The 16,078-nt window shown below is 43.0% G+C and overlaps 1 protein-coding gene across 2 annotated transcripts in view; it reads right to left on the reverse strand.

The window, feature by feature from the left end:
* Nucleotides 1–1,778: 1,778 nt before the first annotated feature.
* The window catches only part of tnr (tenascin R (restrictin, janusin)), a 213,470-nt gene continuing 199,170 nt past the window's right edge, over nt 1,779–16,078 (reverse strand). For both annotated transcript variants that reach the window (XM_063063628.1, XM_063063629.1), the window contains 2 exons: nt 10,287–10,450; nt 1,779–10,018 (listed from right to left, as the gene is read on the reverse strand). In XM_063063628.1, the coding sequence (XP_062919698.1) occupies nt 9,929–10,018; nt 10,287–10,450 (254 nt within the window). In that variant the 3' untranslated portion in view covers nt 1,779–9,928. The remainder of the gene's footprint in view (nt 10,019–10,286; nt 10,451–16,078) is intronic.

The raw sequence follows: 16,078 nt of genomic DNA on the forward strand, positions 1-16,078 counted from the left end.
GAGAGAGGGACAGGGAGGGAGAAACATTAGTCACAAATGAGTAGTACCTGGAATGGTCCTTCAGACAAAGGTTGCAAACATATCTTCCTCTTAAATGTCTGGACAATCAAGTAATCTCCATAGCGTGATACTTAGTGTAGGTTGTCGGTTGTTATGCTTTCTTCACCTGTTCATGATACGTGATGATACCTTTTGTCAAGGATACACAATAGGCCAACATGCTTTCATCCAAATTATGTTTGTCCATTTGTTTGACTGCTAGTGGTGCAACAAATGGCAGGTGCAATAGCTGACCCATTACAATTTTTTGGGGGAACAATCCTGTAGACCTATTGGCCGTGGCCCTAATGGTCACAGGAACCAAAGGTAATACTTGTTTCCATCTTAATCTAGTTTCCTCACACATTTTGCCAAGCTTGTTTTAAATTGTTCCACTCAACCTTTCTACTAAGCCTGCCATCTGAGCCACAATAGAAACATTGATCAATCTGTAAACCTTATGTCCTTCTTTTATTATCTTCCCAGTAAAGGGGGAATGGTTATCCAAGGGGTAACAATTTCCAGGGGATCCCAAACCTCGGGATGATTTCCTTCAATAAGCGGGGGGGGGGGGGGCAGGCGCGAGCAATTATTGGAAGTTCAAGAAAGCAATGTTCATGCCATCAGGTGGGAGGCTACCCAGATGGAATATAAGGTGTTATTCCTTCAGGTTGAGTGTTTAATTGCCCCCCTTTCACTATTCCCCATTCCTGTTTCCCTCTCACATCTCTTCTTACATACCCATCACCTCCCTCTAGTGCTTCTCCTTCCCTTTCTTCCACGGTCTTCTGTCCTCTCCTATCAGATTCCCCCTTCTCCAGCCCTTTATTTCCTTCACCAATCAACTTCCCAGCTCTTTACTTCACCCCTCCCTCCCTCCCTCCCTCCCTCCCGGTTTCACCTATCACCAGCCACTTCTTCCTCCCCTTCTCCCACCTTCCTTTCCAGTCCCAATGAAGGGTTTTGGCCCAAGGTGTTGACTGTTTACTCTTTACCATAGATGAGCCTGGATTCCAGCATTTTGTTTGTGTTGCTTCATTTCACGATGTGTTTTAGGCCATGGTGCTTCGGTATAGTCTTTATCTGGGTTTTCATAAAACATCTAGTGTCCTGGGACAAAATACGCCCAAAGTACGAGGGGTGATTGGTAAGTTCGTGGCCTAAGGTAGGAGGAGTCAATTTCAGAAAACCTAGCACATTTATTTGTCAACATAGTCCCCTCCTACATTTACACACTTAGCGCAGTGGTTGTGGAGCATACGGATCTTGGACCTCCAGAAAGTGTCCACAGCAGGGGTGATTGATAAGTTTGTGGCCTAAGGTAGACGGAGGTGAGTTATACAGCTCTCGTTACATGCACATGCAGGTCAACTCTTTCAGTGATTATGCAGAAAGGTTGAAGTTAGTAACTCATCAGGGATGATTGATAAGTTTGTGGCGTACGGTAGAAGGAGATGAGTTATCAACTGCAAACTTTCTGCATAATCACTGAAAGAGTTGACCTGCATGTGCATGTAACGAGAGCTGTATAACTCACCTCCATCTACCTTAGGCCACAAACTTATCAATCATCCCTTCTGTGGACACTTTCTGGAGGTCCAAGATCCGTATGCTCCACGACCACTGCACTAAGTGTGTAAATGTAGGAAAAATAAATGTGCTAGGTTTTCTAAAGTTGACTCCTTCTAACTTAGGCCATGAATGTATCAATCACCCCTCGTATGTAACAAGTGACTGAACCCACAGCCATTCAAATTGCAAAGACAAGATTTTCTTTTAACTGCTTTCTCTGTTCATGTTTCATACACTAGGCTGCCATTTTCTTACCCAACATTCCCCTAACCACCAGAACAGGGAAAGTCCCAACAAAATGCATAGCCCAAATGAATAAAACTCAGCAGTCGGGACCAGAGGTGAGGGCTGGGCCAGTTCGGCTCACTGCTCCGTCATGTTTACTGGGCTCTGCCCTGCGCTGAGGCTGTGACCTGCTCCAGGCTTTGTGTCTGTGGACTCATGTTCGCTACTTGCTTACTGTTATTTTTTTGCACAAGGTGTTTTTTTTTGGGATGTTTGACAGTTCTGATTCTATGTAGTATCTGGTTGCAAACGACCTTATCTGGTATAGTTCCTGGTATGGACGTGTTTGGTAGTATTCATTTGACTGTGCAACTTATGCAGGACACGTTAGAGCCAATTGTATCACACGATTTCTATATTGGCTAAGTCAGTGTTTCAGAGCAAACAGCATATGATTGTGACTTTCTTTAATAATTCCACATAGTAATTAAATGCAAATAACTTTATACTGTATTTCATAGCATTATTTGATTGTACAACTTAAGCTTAAGAAGGTAGATACAAATTTATCACACAATTTCCGACTGACTAAATCAGCAAGCAGCATACAATGCCACTATCTGCAATAAAACCATGTTGTAACCTTATCTTATGTACAGCAGTTCCTGGTGTGGAAGTGTTTGGTGAAATTTATTTGTTCAGACACTTATACTTGAGAAGTTAGAGCCAGTGACTTGGTATATTAGTGTTTCAGTGCACATCATGCAATTGCTGCTTTCTATAATAAACCAAAGAAGTAACTAAACCAACCTTATTTTATGCATTTGGTGATGCCATAGAGTGTGGTAGCATGTATTTGATAGAACAACCTACGCTTGGGAAGGTATGTATCACAAAAGTTCCAGAATGGCAAAATCAGTTTCCCAGAGCAGATTTCATAAGATTGCCAATTGCTTAATAAAACCTCTTGGCACCCCGTTGAAAGCTGCCTTTGGTTGTTCCAGGTGCTGAATTGTCTAGTACTGTTCACTTAGTTATGTATCTTAAGTCTGTGAAGTTATATCCACATATCAGTGTTTCTAGAGCAAAATTTATATATTGCCAGTTTCTTCAAAAACACTGTGGTAATTCTTTTAAGCACCTATCTGTTATTTATCTCATGGTGTCAAGAGTGTCAAATGAGTTGTGCAACTGAAGTCTTGAGAAATTGGATCCACATGTATAGTAAAACATGTATAACATTATGCGGGCATCATGGCAATTGTAGTGGTTAGCATTCGCTATTGTGGGATGTGAGAGAAGTTTCTAGAGAGCTAAGCAGGAAGAGACTTCTAAAGGACAGCAGTCTGGCAGGGCACAACGGAAGATGCTGCTTGAAGGAGAGCCCCGTTGTAAGAAGTGCTTTGTGCAAATGAATGGCTCCAGGGAATACTAATGAAAGAGCCAGTTTGTTTGGCACGGTCTTCGAGGGAACTTCAGGTTATGGTGGCTGCTTTCATGCAGACTGTGGGTCCAGCGTGTGAGTAAGGTGATGCACCCCCGACTACTCCAGAAATGGGCCCTTTTGTTTTCCTTTTTTTCCCCCCTGAAACTACAAATTTGGGAAATATATTTCTTTATAATTTTATGCCAGTGTATGGTCTATTAATTTTCTAGCGAAGATAGCTCTGCATGGAGCAGTGTTCGCAAAGATCAGTGTTTCTCAATTGGAACATTAGGACCTTCCTGTTTGTTTGCATTTCAAATCATACCGCCCCTAGATGGGCATTGCTTATGAAAGGTGGCTATCTCATTGCTGAGTCACCTGGCTGTGATTTGTGGGGTGCTCGTCCTGGATTTCAGATGCTGTGTGAATGCTGTTTAAGGTTTGATTAAGTGGTTTATTTGTGTGTTTAAGCCATTGTTTAAACTGGTGTTTGGGAAAGTGAGGTGTGTTGTAATTAAGGTACTTTATTATGGATGCCGTGGCAATTAAGGCTTGGAGCAATTCGAAGAGGTAACGCTTCTGTTCTGAGCAGGGTAGATATTCGAATTTCCGATGAACTGCTACGTAAGAGTGCTGAGTTCTGTCAAGGTCTTGGAGAAAGTTACGCTGAATGAACAGTACTTTGACCAATCAGCTGGAAAGGATGTTATGATGGTCCAGGCTGCCAATGACAAGACTGAAGTCGCACTGCCCGATAAGAAAGGGGAACTTGGAGAGGCGGCAGAGCTTGGATTGAGAAGAGGAACATTTCCAAAAGCAGATTAGTTTTCGATGGGTTGTCTATTACATAAGTGCCAAAGTATACCTGCAGAGAGCCAAAGTCATTGTAGGTTGAGAATGTTCTCAGGAGTTGAGCTCACACCTGATGGGAAAGAATAATATGAGGTTTGTGCTGAGCAGAGGTCTCAGTTAATGGATGAATGGCAGTGCTCAGATAATATGGGAAAACAGAGACTGGTGGAGAGTTTAAAGGGTCCGGTGGCTGATATACTGAGGTCCCTCAAGGCAGAAACCTTTTTAGCCATGTCAGCTAATTACCTGCAAGTTCTGGAAGATGCTTTCAGCACTACTGAAAGTTCAGCCGATTTTATGATGAATTTTAGGCACACATTCCAGGTGGAAGGAGAGAAGTTGCCTACATTTTCAGGTTAGAGAAACCGCTGCACTGTTTGTGCAACAAAGAGGGCATTCAACTGTCTGAGAGAAATTGTTTGAGGGTGGAGCAAGTGATGAAGGTCACACTGTCGCATGACATGATTGCTCTACGCATTTGAATGACCCACAAGATGCAGCCTCCTCCATCTTTTACTGAGTTGCTCAGAGAAGTTGGAGAGAAGGAAAAGCAGAACATTGAGAATCAGAACATTTCCAAGTGCCTTTGGTGGTAGCCTCTGTTGCTAAAGTAACCCCTGATGCCACAGAGATGGAGCTTTTGAGGAATGAGGTGAAAACCCTTTGAGCTGAGCTGATTTGATGGACGTCTGCTAATGTTTCAGCTAAATGTGACACGTCTGTGTTTACTGTTGAAAGGGACACAGAATCTATAGAAATGAGGCAAAGCAGCAGTGAGATCATGGATCGTATGCACATTACAAAAGAGAAGTTTGCTGTCTTGAGGCCAATTGGGGTAAACAAATCCCCAGGGCCTGACAAGGTGCTCCCTTGGACCCTATGGGAAGCAAGTTCAGAAACTGTAGGGGTCCTACCAGGGAGAATTTAAATCATTCTCAGTGACAGGTGAGGTACCAGATGATGGGAGGATAGCTAATGTTGGTCCACTGCTTAAGAAAGGTTCTAACAATAAACCAGGAAAATATAGGCCGGTGAGCCTGAAATCACGAGTGGGAAAGTTATTGGAAGGTATTATAAAAGATTGGATATATAAGTATTTGGATAGACAAGGACTGATTAAGGATAGTCAGCGTGGCTTCGTATGTGGCAGGTCATGTCTAACCGATCTTGTACAGTTTTTCAAGGAAGTTACCAGGAAAGTTGATGAAGACAAGGCAGTGATGTTTTCTACATGGACCTTAGCAAGGCATTTGATGAGGTTTCACATGGGAATTTGGTCAAGAAGGTTCATTCAGATGAGATAGTAAATTGGATCAGACATGGGTTTAGTGGGAGATGCCAGAGTGTGGTAGTTGTCACTCTGACTGGAGGTCTGTGACCAGTGAGTTCTGTAGGGATTGGTGCTAGGTCTGTTGTTGTTTTTCATCTATGTCAACAATCTAGATGATACTGTGGTTAACTGCATTAGCAAATTTGCAGATGACACCAAAATTGGTGTAGTGGACAGTGAGGAAGCCTATCAGAGCTTGTAGCAGGATCTGGATGAGTTAGGTAAATGGGCTGAGTAGTGGCAGATGGAACTTAATGCTGGCATGTGTGATGTGTTGCACTTTGGTAGGACCAACCAAGATAGGTTTTGCACAGTGGACAGTAGGGCACTGAGGAGTATGATGGAACAAAGGGATCTGGGAATACAGGTCCATAATTCCTTGAAAGTGGTGTCATAGTAGGATAGGGTCATAAAGAAAGCTATTGACATATTGGCTTTCATAGACCAAAGTATTGAGTACAGTCGTTGAGATGTTGAAGTTGTACAAGACATCGGGGACGCCTGATTTGGAGTGTTGTGTGCAGTTTTGGTCGCATACCTACGGGAAAGATGTACATAAGTTTGAAAGAGTGCAGAGAAAACTTGCGAGGATATCGCTGGGACTGGAGGACCCGAGTTATAAGGAAAGATTGAATAGGTTAGAACTTTATTCACTGGAGCATAGAAGATTAGGGTAAAGATTGGGTAAATGCATGCAGGCTTTTTCCACTGAGGTTGGGTGAGATTATAACTAGAGGTCATGGGTTAAATGTGAAAGGTGAAATGTTTAAAGGGAACATGAGGGGAAACTTCTTCACTCAAAGGATAGTGAGAGTGTGGAATGAGCTGCCAGCACGAGGGGTGGATGTGATTTTGATTTTAGCATTAAAGAGGAGTTTGGATAGGTACGTGGTTGATAGGGATATGGAGGGCTATGGTCCCAGTACAGGATGATGGGACTATGCAGTTTAAATGGTTCGGCATTGACTAGATGAGCCAAAGGGCCTGTTTCTGTGATGCAGTTTTCTATTACTCTATGATTCTATGTACAACTTATGCTCGAGAGGTTAGATCCAATGGTATAACTAAACTACCACACAGTTGATTATCAGTGTTCCAGAGCAAAATACATAAATTGCCATTTTTTTTCAAAACCACTACACATTTCAGCAAAAGGAAGTTCATCATAATGTTTGCTTAGAAATACTAATTTATCCAATCTGAAAGCTTTGTGACACAATTTGGTCTAACACCTCAAGCTTAGGTTGCACTATAGAATAAATGTCACTTCAGCACCATGAGATATATAAGCTAAAGTTGGTTGCAATAAGCTTCTGCATTGTTTCATTATAGACAGTCGCAATTTTACCCTGTACATTCAGTAACACTGATTTGACCTTTCTGGAGATTTTTGGTACGTTGTACAACTTAAGATTGAGAAGTTTGATCCAATCAAATAGCTGCTACAAAAATCTTCAGCACCATGATGTACATAAAATAAAATTGTTTGCAACAAGCTACTACTGGTTTCTTTTATAGAAGGTGGGAATTGTGTGCTGCATGCTATATAACATAATTAACTAATTTGGATGTTTTGTGATAACATTTTCTCTAACTTCTCAAGCTTAAGTTCTGCAGTCAAAATTTCAGCAGCATGAAGTACATAAAATAAAATTCCTGCAACAATTTACTGCATGGTTTAATTATAGAAAGTGGTAATTGTATGCTGTTTGCTCAGAAACACTGATTTGGCCAATCTGGAAATGTTGTGATACCATTGCATCTAACTTCTCAAGTTTAAGTTGTACAATTAAATAGATGTAAGAAATCCGCCTGGAAGGACCTAATAAATCTACCCTACGTGACACTTTGCACTAATCAGTTTCCTGTCTATGTTGGGCATGTTGAAGTCACCAAGTGCATCAATTAAACCTTTCCATTATCTGCTTGCATATCTGTTTCTCAATGTTTCCTTGGCTGCTGGGGGTCTGTAGTATTAATCCCGTCAGACTGATTACACCTTTCTCAACCTTGTGTACCACCCATACACATTAAGTGGATGCAGACTTCCTCTGGGTGCAGCCGTGATATTGCCCCTAATTAATCGTGCAACCCCAATTCCTAAGTACATCAGATTCCAGCTCCAGTTCATAACGAGATAAGTCAGGAGTGTAGCTGGACCCACTGGCCTCCCACAGGCTGCAGAAGGAGCATGCCACTGCCTGACGTGCCATCCCAGCTACTCCAATCAGAATAGTAATTTTGACAAGAGCCATACCTGCTCTTAGCTGTTCTACTCAGCCATCTCACTGGATCTCCTTAAAGCAAAGTCTCTGCACTTACTCTCAGCACCTACAGTTTAAATATAGCCACTCTCCAAAACAGCCAGTGCAAAACTGCTACTCTGCTAGAAGCTGCTTCCCTTTAATATCTGGAAAAACAACATTCAAAATGCTGCTTGCTCCTTCTCTCTGCTGCTAAGTCTGCTGGGCCTGGGACATGTCATAATTTTCCATCTCTTAATTCCCACAAAGTCCATATTCTTCCTTATTCAGGAAGAATGAATTTGAAATTTACTTTGCAATTTGCTCCCAAAATGTCCTTTCACTGAAGGGCCAGTCCATGTCTAGATTCAAGTAACCATCTTGAATTAATTCTGTCCCATCTGAATCTTTTGCACTAAGGAAGTCCTAGACTGGGGGAGTTAAAGTCACCCACCACAACAGCTCTGTTACTCTTACATCTTTCCATAATGTGCTCACATAGCTCCCATTGGCTATTGATAGAGGCATCCCATCTTAGTAATTGTACCTATCATTCCTGAACTCTACTCACGTTGTCTCACTGGATGGGTCTTTTAGTATATCCTCTCTAAGTGCAAATGTGTCATTCTCTGTGCAATTTCTCCAACTCATTTATATGCCTCTCTATCATATCAAAATCCTGGGACATTAAGCATGTAGTCCTGTCCCTCCTGCAACAACTAATACCACAACTTTGTATTTCAATCTACTGATCTAGGCTCTAAGTTCACCTGCCTTACACATAACACTCTACATTAAATCAAAGGCACTTCAATCTATCAGTCTCACCATGTTCACTAACCTGGCCCTGCCAGCCCTTGCATTCAGACCTAATAGTCCCAACATGTTTCCAACCACTCCATTTGCAGAGCGTGGTTGAGGGATTAGATAGCTTCTTCTGGTCCCTAAATCCTATGTGCTTAAAATACCTTTTGAATACAGTTGATGGTAATTAAAATAGACTCTGTAAGATGAGAAGATCAAAATCCTCCTTTATCAACAAATGTTCTGCTCTCAGTGTAACAGTATTGCATTGAGTATAGGTGTTGAGGTATTATGTTGCATTTGGACAAGATGTTAGTGAGACCACATCTGAATGGCAACGTATAAAATCATGAGGGGTATCAACAGGGTTAATGAGCACTAACTTTTTTTTTGCAGGAAAAAGGAACCAACAAATGAAAGGCATGGGGTTAAAGTTAGAAGGGAAAGACTTAAAGGCGGCAACTTCTTTACATAGAGAGTGGTCTGTAAATGGAATGAGCAGCTATGGGAAATGGTTGAGGTGGGTACAAAGACAACATTTAAAACAGGGGTTCCCAACCTTTATTATACCATGGACCAATACCATGAAGCAATGGGTTCATGAACTCCAGGCTGGGAAACCTTGATTTAAGATATTTGGACAGGTTTATAGATTGAAGATGTTTAAAAGCAAAACACAGTCAAATTGAACTAATTTAGATGGACACCTTGTTCTGCATGGATGAGTTGGCCTGAAGGCCCTCTTTCTGTGAGGCGTTAAGACTATTACTCTAAAGCTTAAGGGCATCAGTTTGGTTTTAAGAAGGGTGAGGCTGAGTGGGCTCTTAAAGAAGAAATGTAGTTGGAAAGTGCAACGCAATACCTGAGTGGGTAGTGGAGAGGCAGGACTTCTCTACATTTAACAGGTAGTACAGATTCACCAAGGCAATGGACCAAGTACTGGGAAATAGGATTAGTTATGGCATGAACATGGTGTGCCAAAGGGTCTCATTCCTACTGATTGACTCCGTCTCAATGACTTTAGTAAGCATCTGTGACCCCTCAAAACAGCTGCTTTTTGTTCTATGCAATGTCTCAAAAGTCAAGCAATATCGATAAGGAGAATGTTGTTCACTTGTAACGTTATTCCTTGGTCTGGGATGAACCACAAGTATGAGATGTATAGGCAATAGACGTTCTGCAGAAATATTCAGGTGAACTGACAAATCATGGAAGACTTGCCACCACAACTAGTTCAGCACAACAAGAGGTAAGGGCTCAACATTAACAAATCTTTGCTCTCAGACCAGGGTTGCCCAGGTCATTAACAGGGGAGAATTGAACATCTGTTGAAGGAGCCTGAACTACAATGATTGGTTCTTTAATTAAATACCACATCTATGAAGCATTGAGGATTAAATCAAGCTATTAGAAAAGCAGGAACTGCCCACTTATGCACTAGATTCCTCCAAAATTATGAGGTCGGATCTTCATCTCAATAAATGGTATGGAAACTTCGTGACCCTTCCAGTGATACCAATTTATTCCCTGTAAAGTTAAAGTGGAACATTAGTAAGTACATCAAACAATTTCAGACAAGACATTGAAACATATCTACATATATTCACTGATAACTACCATCACCCAGTACCTCAACTCATAACCACTCATTAATCCAACTAAAAACCAAAGCAAGTGTGCCAATCATTTTGAATACCTGGTGAGCTCAAACAATCAGTCCCAACATTAAATAGAAAAATCACAGAGAGTCACAATCAGCCCAAACAACATTTGTCACCACATGACTGTTCCTTACCTGGCTGTGTCGGTTCTCTCCATATTTCCCATTCAGATTGGCACGGTGACAGTTTTTGTACCACCAGGCGCCTTTGTACGACAAGGCACAGTTTGTGATAGCGACATCATTGTCATGATCCTTTGTGGAGAATGGGCGGCCTTGGTGATAGGAGAGGGAATCGCCTGTGCAATCAAAATCAGAAGGTTTTCATTGGATAATTCAAGGAAAATGTGTGTAACTTGCTGTTAGCAGCAGTGACTGCCGGGGTAGTTCTAAAGTTAAACTGTGAACTACACTAAAGTTAAAGAGTAGCTCACAAGAGAAGTGCAGACAGCATCAACTGTCTGCACAGTACAGTACTGTGAATTGTTCCTTCAGGGAAAGCTGGAATTAAGTAAACTGCATTAAATGTAGTTCAGAGAGAAGTTCATGTGAGTAGATATCAAATTACAGTAAAGGGTTAGATCTATGTGAACTACAGTCATATGATTTATATCAATGATCTTCAGTAAATTCATATAATAATTTATGATTATAGTTGTGTGTGTCACATTATTCCCCATAACTTCTGGTTGTTCCAATATTGTGCTGTTCTGTCAACAAAGAACATGAAACAGTACACACAGTAAGAGGCCCCTTGGTCCATCATATTTGTGCTAACCATTATTCAGATTTAAACTAATCCCATCTCCCTGCATATTGACCCTCTATTCCTTGCCGGTTCCTGTTTTAACAAGTTAAGAGCCCATGGTATTAAAGGAAAGATACTAGCATGGATAAAGTATTAGTACTAACATGAGAGTATTCGGGCAGTGCGCAAATCAGCCCTCTTGTGGTTTTTGATCTCGTCACTTAAGATTCAATTTTACGCAACCCTGCCACTTTGACCTGGCCCACGCCTTCATTAACCAGCTCCAACACTTGCCTTTCTTGGATTTTGCCCCTCCTGACAAAGGTCATCGGGTTTGTGGGGGTGTGGCCAGGGTTAATCAGGATGTGCCTAGGGTTTGTGGGGCTGATTGGCAGGAGGCAAAGTGTGAGAATAAAGGGAGCTTTCTCTGCTTGGCTGGCAGCGACTGTTGGTGTTCCATAGGGGCCTATGTTGGAACTGATTCTTCTCACGTTATACGTTAATGATGTGGATGATAGAATTGATGGCTTTGTTGCAGAGTTTGTGGATGATAAAAACACTTGCAAAATGCACCACCTCATCAGACTCACCACTGCCCTTGGCAGCGCATTCCAGGCACCCACCACTGTCTGTGTAAACAAAAAAATACCCATGCATCTCCTTTCTACCCTGGGAAAAAGACTCTGACAATCTACCCTATATTTGCCTCTTATAATTTTATAAACTTCTGTCAGGTCATACCTCAACTTCTGAAGCTTCAGAGAAAACAATCCAAGTTTGTCCAGCTGTCTTTCACAAGGTCCCATATGGAAGTTTGGTCAGAAGGTTCAGTCCCTTAGCATTCAGGATGAGGTAGTACATTGGATTGGACATCGGCTTCACAGAAGAAGCCTGAGAGTGATGTAGATGATTGCCTCTCTGAAGGCCTGTGACTAGTGGTGTGCTGCAGGAATCAGAGTTGCGTCCATCGTTGTTTGTCATAAATATCAACAATCTGGATGATAATGTGCTGAACTGGATCAGCAAATTTGTAGATGACACCAGGATTGGGAGTGTAGTGGACAGCAACGAAGGCTATCAAAGCTTGCGGCGGGATCTGGATCCGCTGGAATAAATGTGCTGAAAAATGGCAGCTGGAACTTAATGCAGACAAATGTGAGGTGTTGCACTTTGAGAGGACAGACCAAGGTAGGACTTCCACAGTGAGCTGTAAGGCACTGAAAACAGAGAGATCCAGGAACGCTGATCCATAATTCCATAAGATGACAAGATGTAGGAGCAGAATTAGGCCATTTAGCCCATTAAGTCTGAAATCATCATGGCTGATCCATTTTCCCTCTCAGCTCCAATTTTCTGCCTTCCCCCTGTATCACTTCATGCCCTGACTAATCAAGAATGTATCAATCTCTGCCTTAAATATACATAAAGACTTTCCTCCACAGCTGCCCATGGCAATGAGTTCCAGATTCACCACTCTATGGTGAAGGAAATTCCTCCTCATCTCCATTCTAAAGACACGCTCCTCTATTCTGAGGCTGTATCTTCTGGTCTTAGACTCCTCACCACAGGAAACCTCATCTCCACATCCACTCTACTGAAGTCCATTCAATATTCTATAGCTTTCAATGAGGTCACCCCTCCACCTACCTTCGTATCATCCACAAACTCTGCAACAAAGTTATCAATTCTGTCATCCAAGTCATCAACATATAATGTAAAAATAAGCAGTCCCAACATAGATCCTTATGGAACACAACTAGTCACCGGCAGCCAAGCAGAAAGGGTTCCTTTAATTCCCACGCTTTGTATCTACTGATCAGCCAATGCTTTATCCATGCTAGTATCTTTTCATGGGCTCTTACTTGTGAAGCAGCCTCATGTGTGGAACCTTGTCAAAGGCCTTCTGAAAATCCACTGATTCCCTTTCGTTTATCCTGATTTTTATTTCTTCAAAGAATTCCAACAGATTTGTTGGGCAGAATTTTCCTATTTGGCCTATTTTATCATGCGCCTCCAACTATCCTAAGACCTCATCCTTAACTATCAACTCCAAATTTTTCCCAGCCACTGAGGTCAGACTAACTAGCCTATAATTTCCTTTCTTCTGCCCCTCTCCCTTCTTGAAGAGTGGAGTGACATTTGCAATTTTCCAGTCTTCCGGAACCATTACAGGACGTGCACCTGGGATAGATCCCACTAGACTTGGGGACATAAACCTGGGATAGATCGCACTAGGCTCCAGGGATGTACACCTGGGAAAGATCCCACTAGGCTTCAGGGATATGTACCTGGAATAGATCCCACTGGCTCCAGGGATGTACACCTGGGATAGATCCCACTAGGCTCTGGAGACATGTACCTGGGTTAGATCCCAACAGGCTCCGGGAACGTGTACCTTGGATAGATCCCACTAGGCTCCAGGGGCGTACACCTGGGATAGATCCCAATAGGTTCCGGGGACATGTACCTGGCATAGATCCCACTAGGCTCCGGAGACATGTAGCTGGGATAGATCCCACTAAGCTTCGGGGTCGTGTACCTGGAATAGATCTGACTAGGTTCCAGGGATGTACACCTGAGATAAATCCCACTAGGCTCTGGGGACATACACCTGGGATAGATCCCACTAGGCTCCGGGGATATGTACCTGGGATAGGTCCCACTAGGTTCCAGGGACGTGTACCTTGGATAGATCTCACTAGGCTCTGGGGATGTGTACCTGGGATAGATCCCACTAGGCTCTGGGGACGTACACCTGAGATAAATCCCACTAGGTTCCGGGGACGTACACCTGGGATAGATCCCACTAGGCTCTGGGGACATGTACCTGGGATAGGTCCCACTAGGCTCCAGGGACATGTACCTGGGATAGATCCCACTAGGCTCCGGGGACATACACCTGGGATAGATCCCACTAGGCTCTGGGGTCGTGTAACTGAGATAGATCCCTCGAGGCTCCAGGGACATACACCTGCCTGGGATAGATCCCACTAGGCTCCAGGAACGTACACCTGGGATAGATCCTACTAGATTCCAAGGATGTACGTCTGGGATAGATCTCACTCGGCTCCGGGAATGTACACCTGGGATAGATCCCACTAGGCTCTGGGGGAGGTATCCGCCTTAATATATTCAATTGATCCTCAACAAGTGAAGTATAAAGTATAACATCAGCATCTTTTCCTGGATATTAATATGCTCCACTCACTATTCCTCCATGTCCTCAATTTCATGATTTCATTAATAAGTGCTTATGGAATCCCCATTGGAGAGGTGTTGGTGTCCACCTGTGAACAGTGTAGCCTGTCCTCATAGCAGTCAGTGCTCTCTCACTTGGTTTCTCACCAGCACCTCTCCTCCTTTTTTGTGATCTCTGTCTTCATCTCAGGAGACATATTAGCCATTGATATCTTTGACTACACCTCCTCCCACCCTGTCACTTGCAAGGGTGCTATTCACTTTTCTGATTTTCTAACTTCTGGAAACCACTCCTACCTATTCCCCAGGCCACCCCTTTGTTACCCTTATCCCTCTGATGCCATTGCTCTTGTCTCCTAGAACTGCCTATAACCCACACCTTCCTCCTTCTCGTTCCCCACCTCCTTCCTTTTAATCTTCTCCTATTCCATTATCTTCAGTCCATTTCCTCTTCCACCTGTCATCTCCTAGCTTCTCAGCATTTCCACCCCCTCCTTTGCACTCTAACCTTGATTCAATGTCACCTGTCAGCAGAGAAGGGAAATGGGGAGAAGAAGAGTGCAGTGATGGTAGGGGATTCAATCCTTGGGGGAACAGACTGGAGATTTTGTGGACTTCAAAGAAGCACTTGGATGCTATGTTCCCTTCCAGGTGCCAGCGTCAGATTGAGTCTACAGCATTCTTCAGGCAGAGGGAGTGCAACCAGAAATCGTGGTACATATTGCTACCAATGAAATACCTATGAAAACGGATATGAGGTCCTGGTGTTCATAGAGTCATCTGAATGATTTGAAATACGTTTACTTTAATACAAGAACTACCAGGAACAATGCTGCTGAACTGAGAGCATGGATCAGTACTTGGAGCAACAATGTTGTGGTAATACAGAGACTTGGCTGTCTCATGGGCAGTAAAGGATGCTGGATGCTCAGGGAGCCATGAACTTGGATTAAGAAGCGACTGTTTGCATGCAGCTCCAATAGGAAACAACAAATATTCCCATTCAGGACTACTACAGTTAAAACCCACAGTCACAGCCATGGGTATTACAGTGAGCAACATCGTTTTAAGATGTTTTATAAAACTATTGATACTCAAGATCGACAGATCTTGGACTGCAGACTCAGGTTGTGAGTGGAATTCCCCTTTAAGAAAACAGAAGCATGGAAGCCGAGTCAGTCTATAGGTATGATCCAAAAGCTCCACTCCCACTATCCTGTCAGCCAACACAGTCCCTAGAAAATAAAATAGAAAATCTCAAAGCAAGATTGCAGTATTGCAGGGACAGTGGTGTACTTTGCTTCATGGAAACATGGCTATCACCCGCCATTTCAGATGCAGCACTACAGCTTGAAGGCTTCATCATTCTCCACAATGACAGGGCAGCTCCGTCTTTTAAAGGCAGTAAAGGTGGAGTATGCTTTACGATGAACTGATTGTGGTGCACCGATGTAGCGGTTCTGTCTCAGTTCTGCTCGCCCAACCTGGAACATCTAGCGGTCAAATGTCATCCATTTTATCTGCCAAGGGAACTTTCCACCATTATCTTTGTAGTGGTGTGTACATTCCAACTCAGGCCAACATCAGGTAGGCTTTGGAGCAGCTGTGCACGAAGCAGTGCACCCAGATGTCTTCCCTGTCACTGAGGGGCATTTCAACCAGTTCAACTTGAAGAACAACTACCACCAACATATCACCTATGGAACCCGAGGAGCCAGCACACTTGACCACTGTTATACCACCATCAAGGACGCTCACGGTGCCATCCCATGCCCACACTTTGAAAAGTCCAATCATGAGACTAAAGTTTGCAGCACCAGTGATAAGGACCAAGACAGTACGCTTAAGGGAGTCAGAGGAGTGCTTACAGGATTGCTTTTAGTCAGTGAACTGGACAATATTCTTTGTATCTGAATGAATTTGCCACAGTTGTCACTGACTTCATCAAGACCTGTGTGGATGAGTGTGTGCTTTCGAGAAC

This window comes from Mobula hypostoma, chromosome 12 (genome assembly GCF_963921235.1).
Source record: "Mobula hypostoma chromosome 12, sMobHyp1.1, whole genome shotgun sequence".
NCBI lineage: Eukaryota > Metazoa > Chordata > Chondrichthyes > Myliobatiformes > Myliobatidae > Mobula > Mobula hypostoma.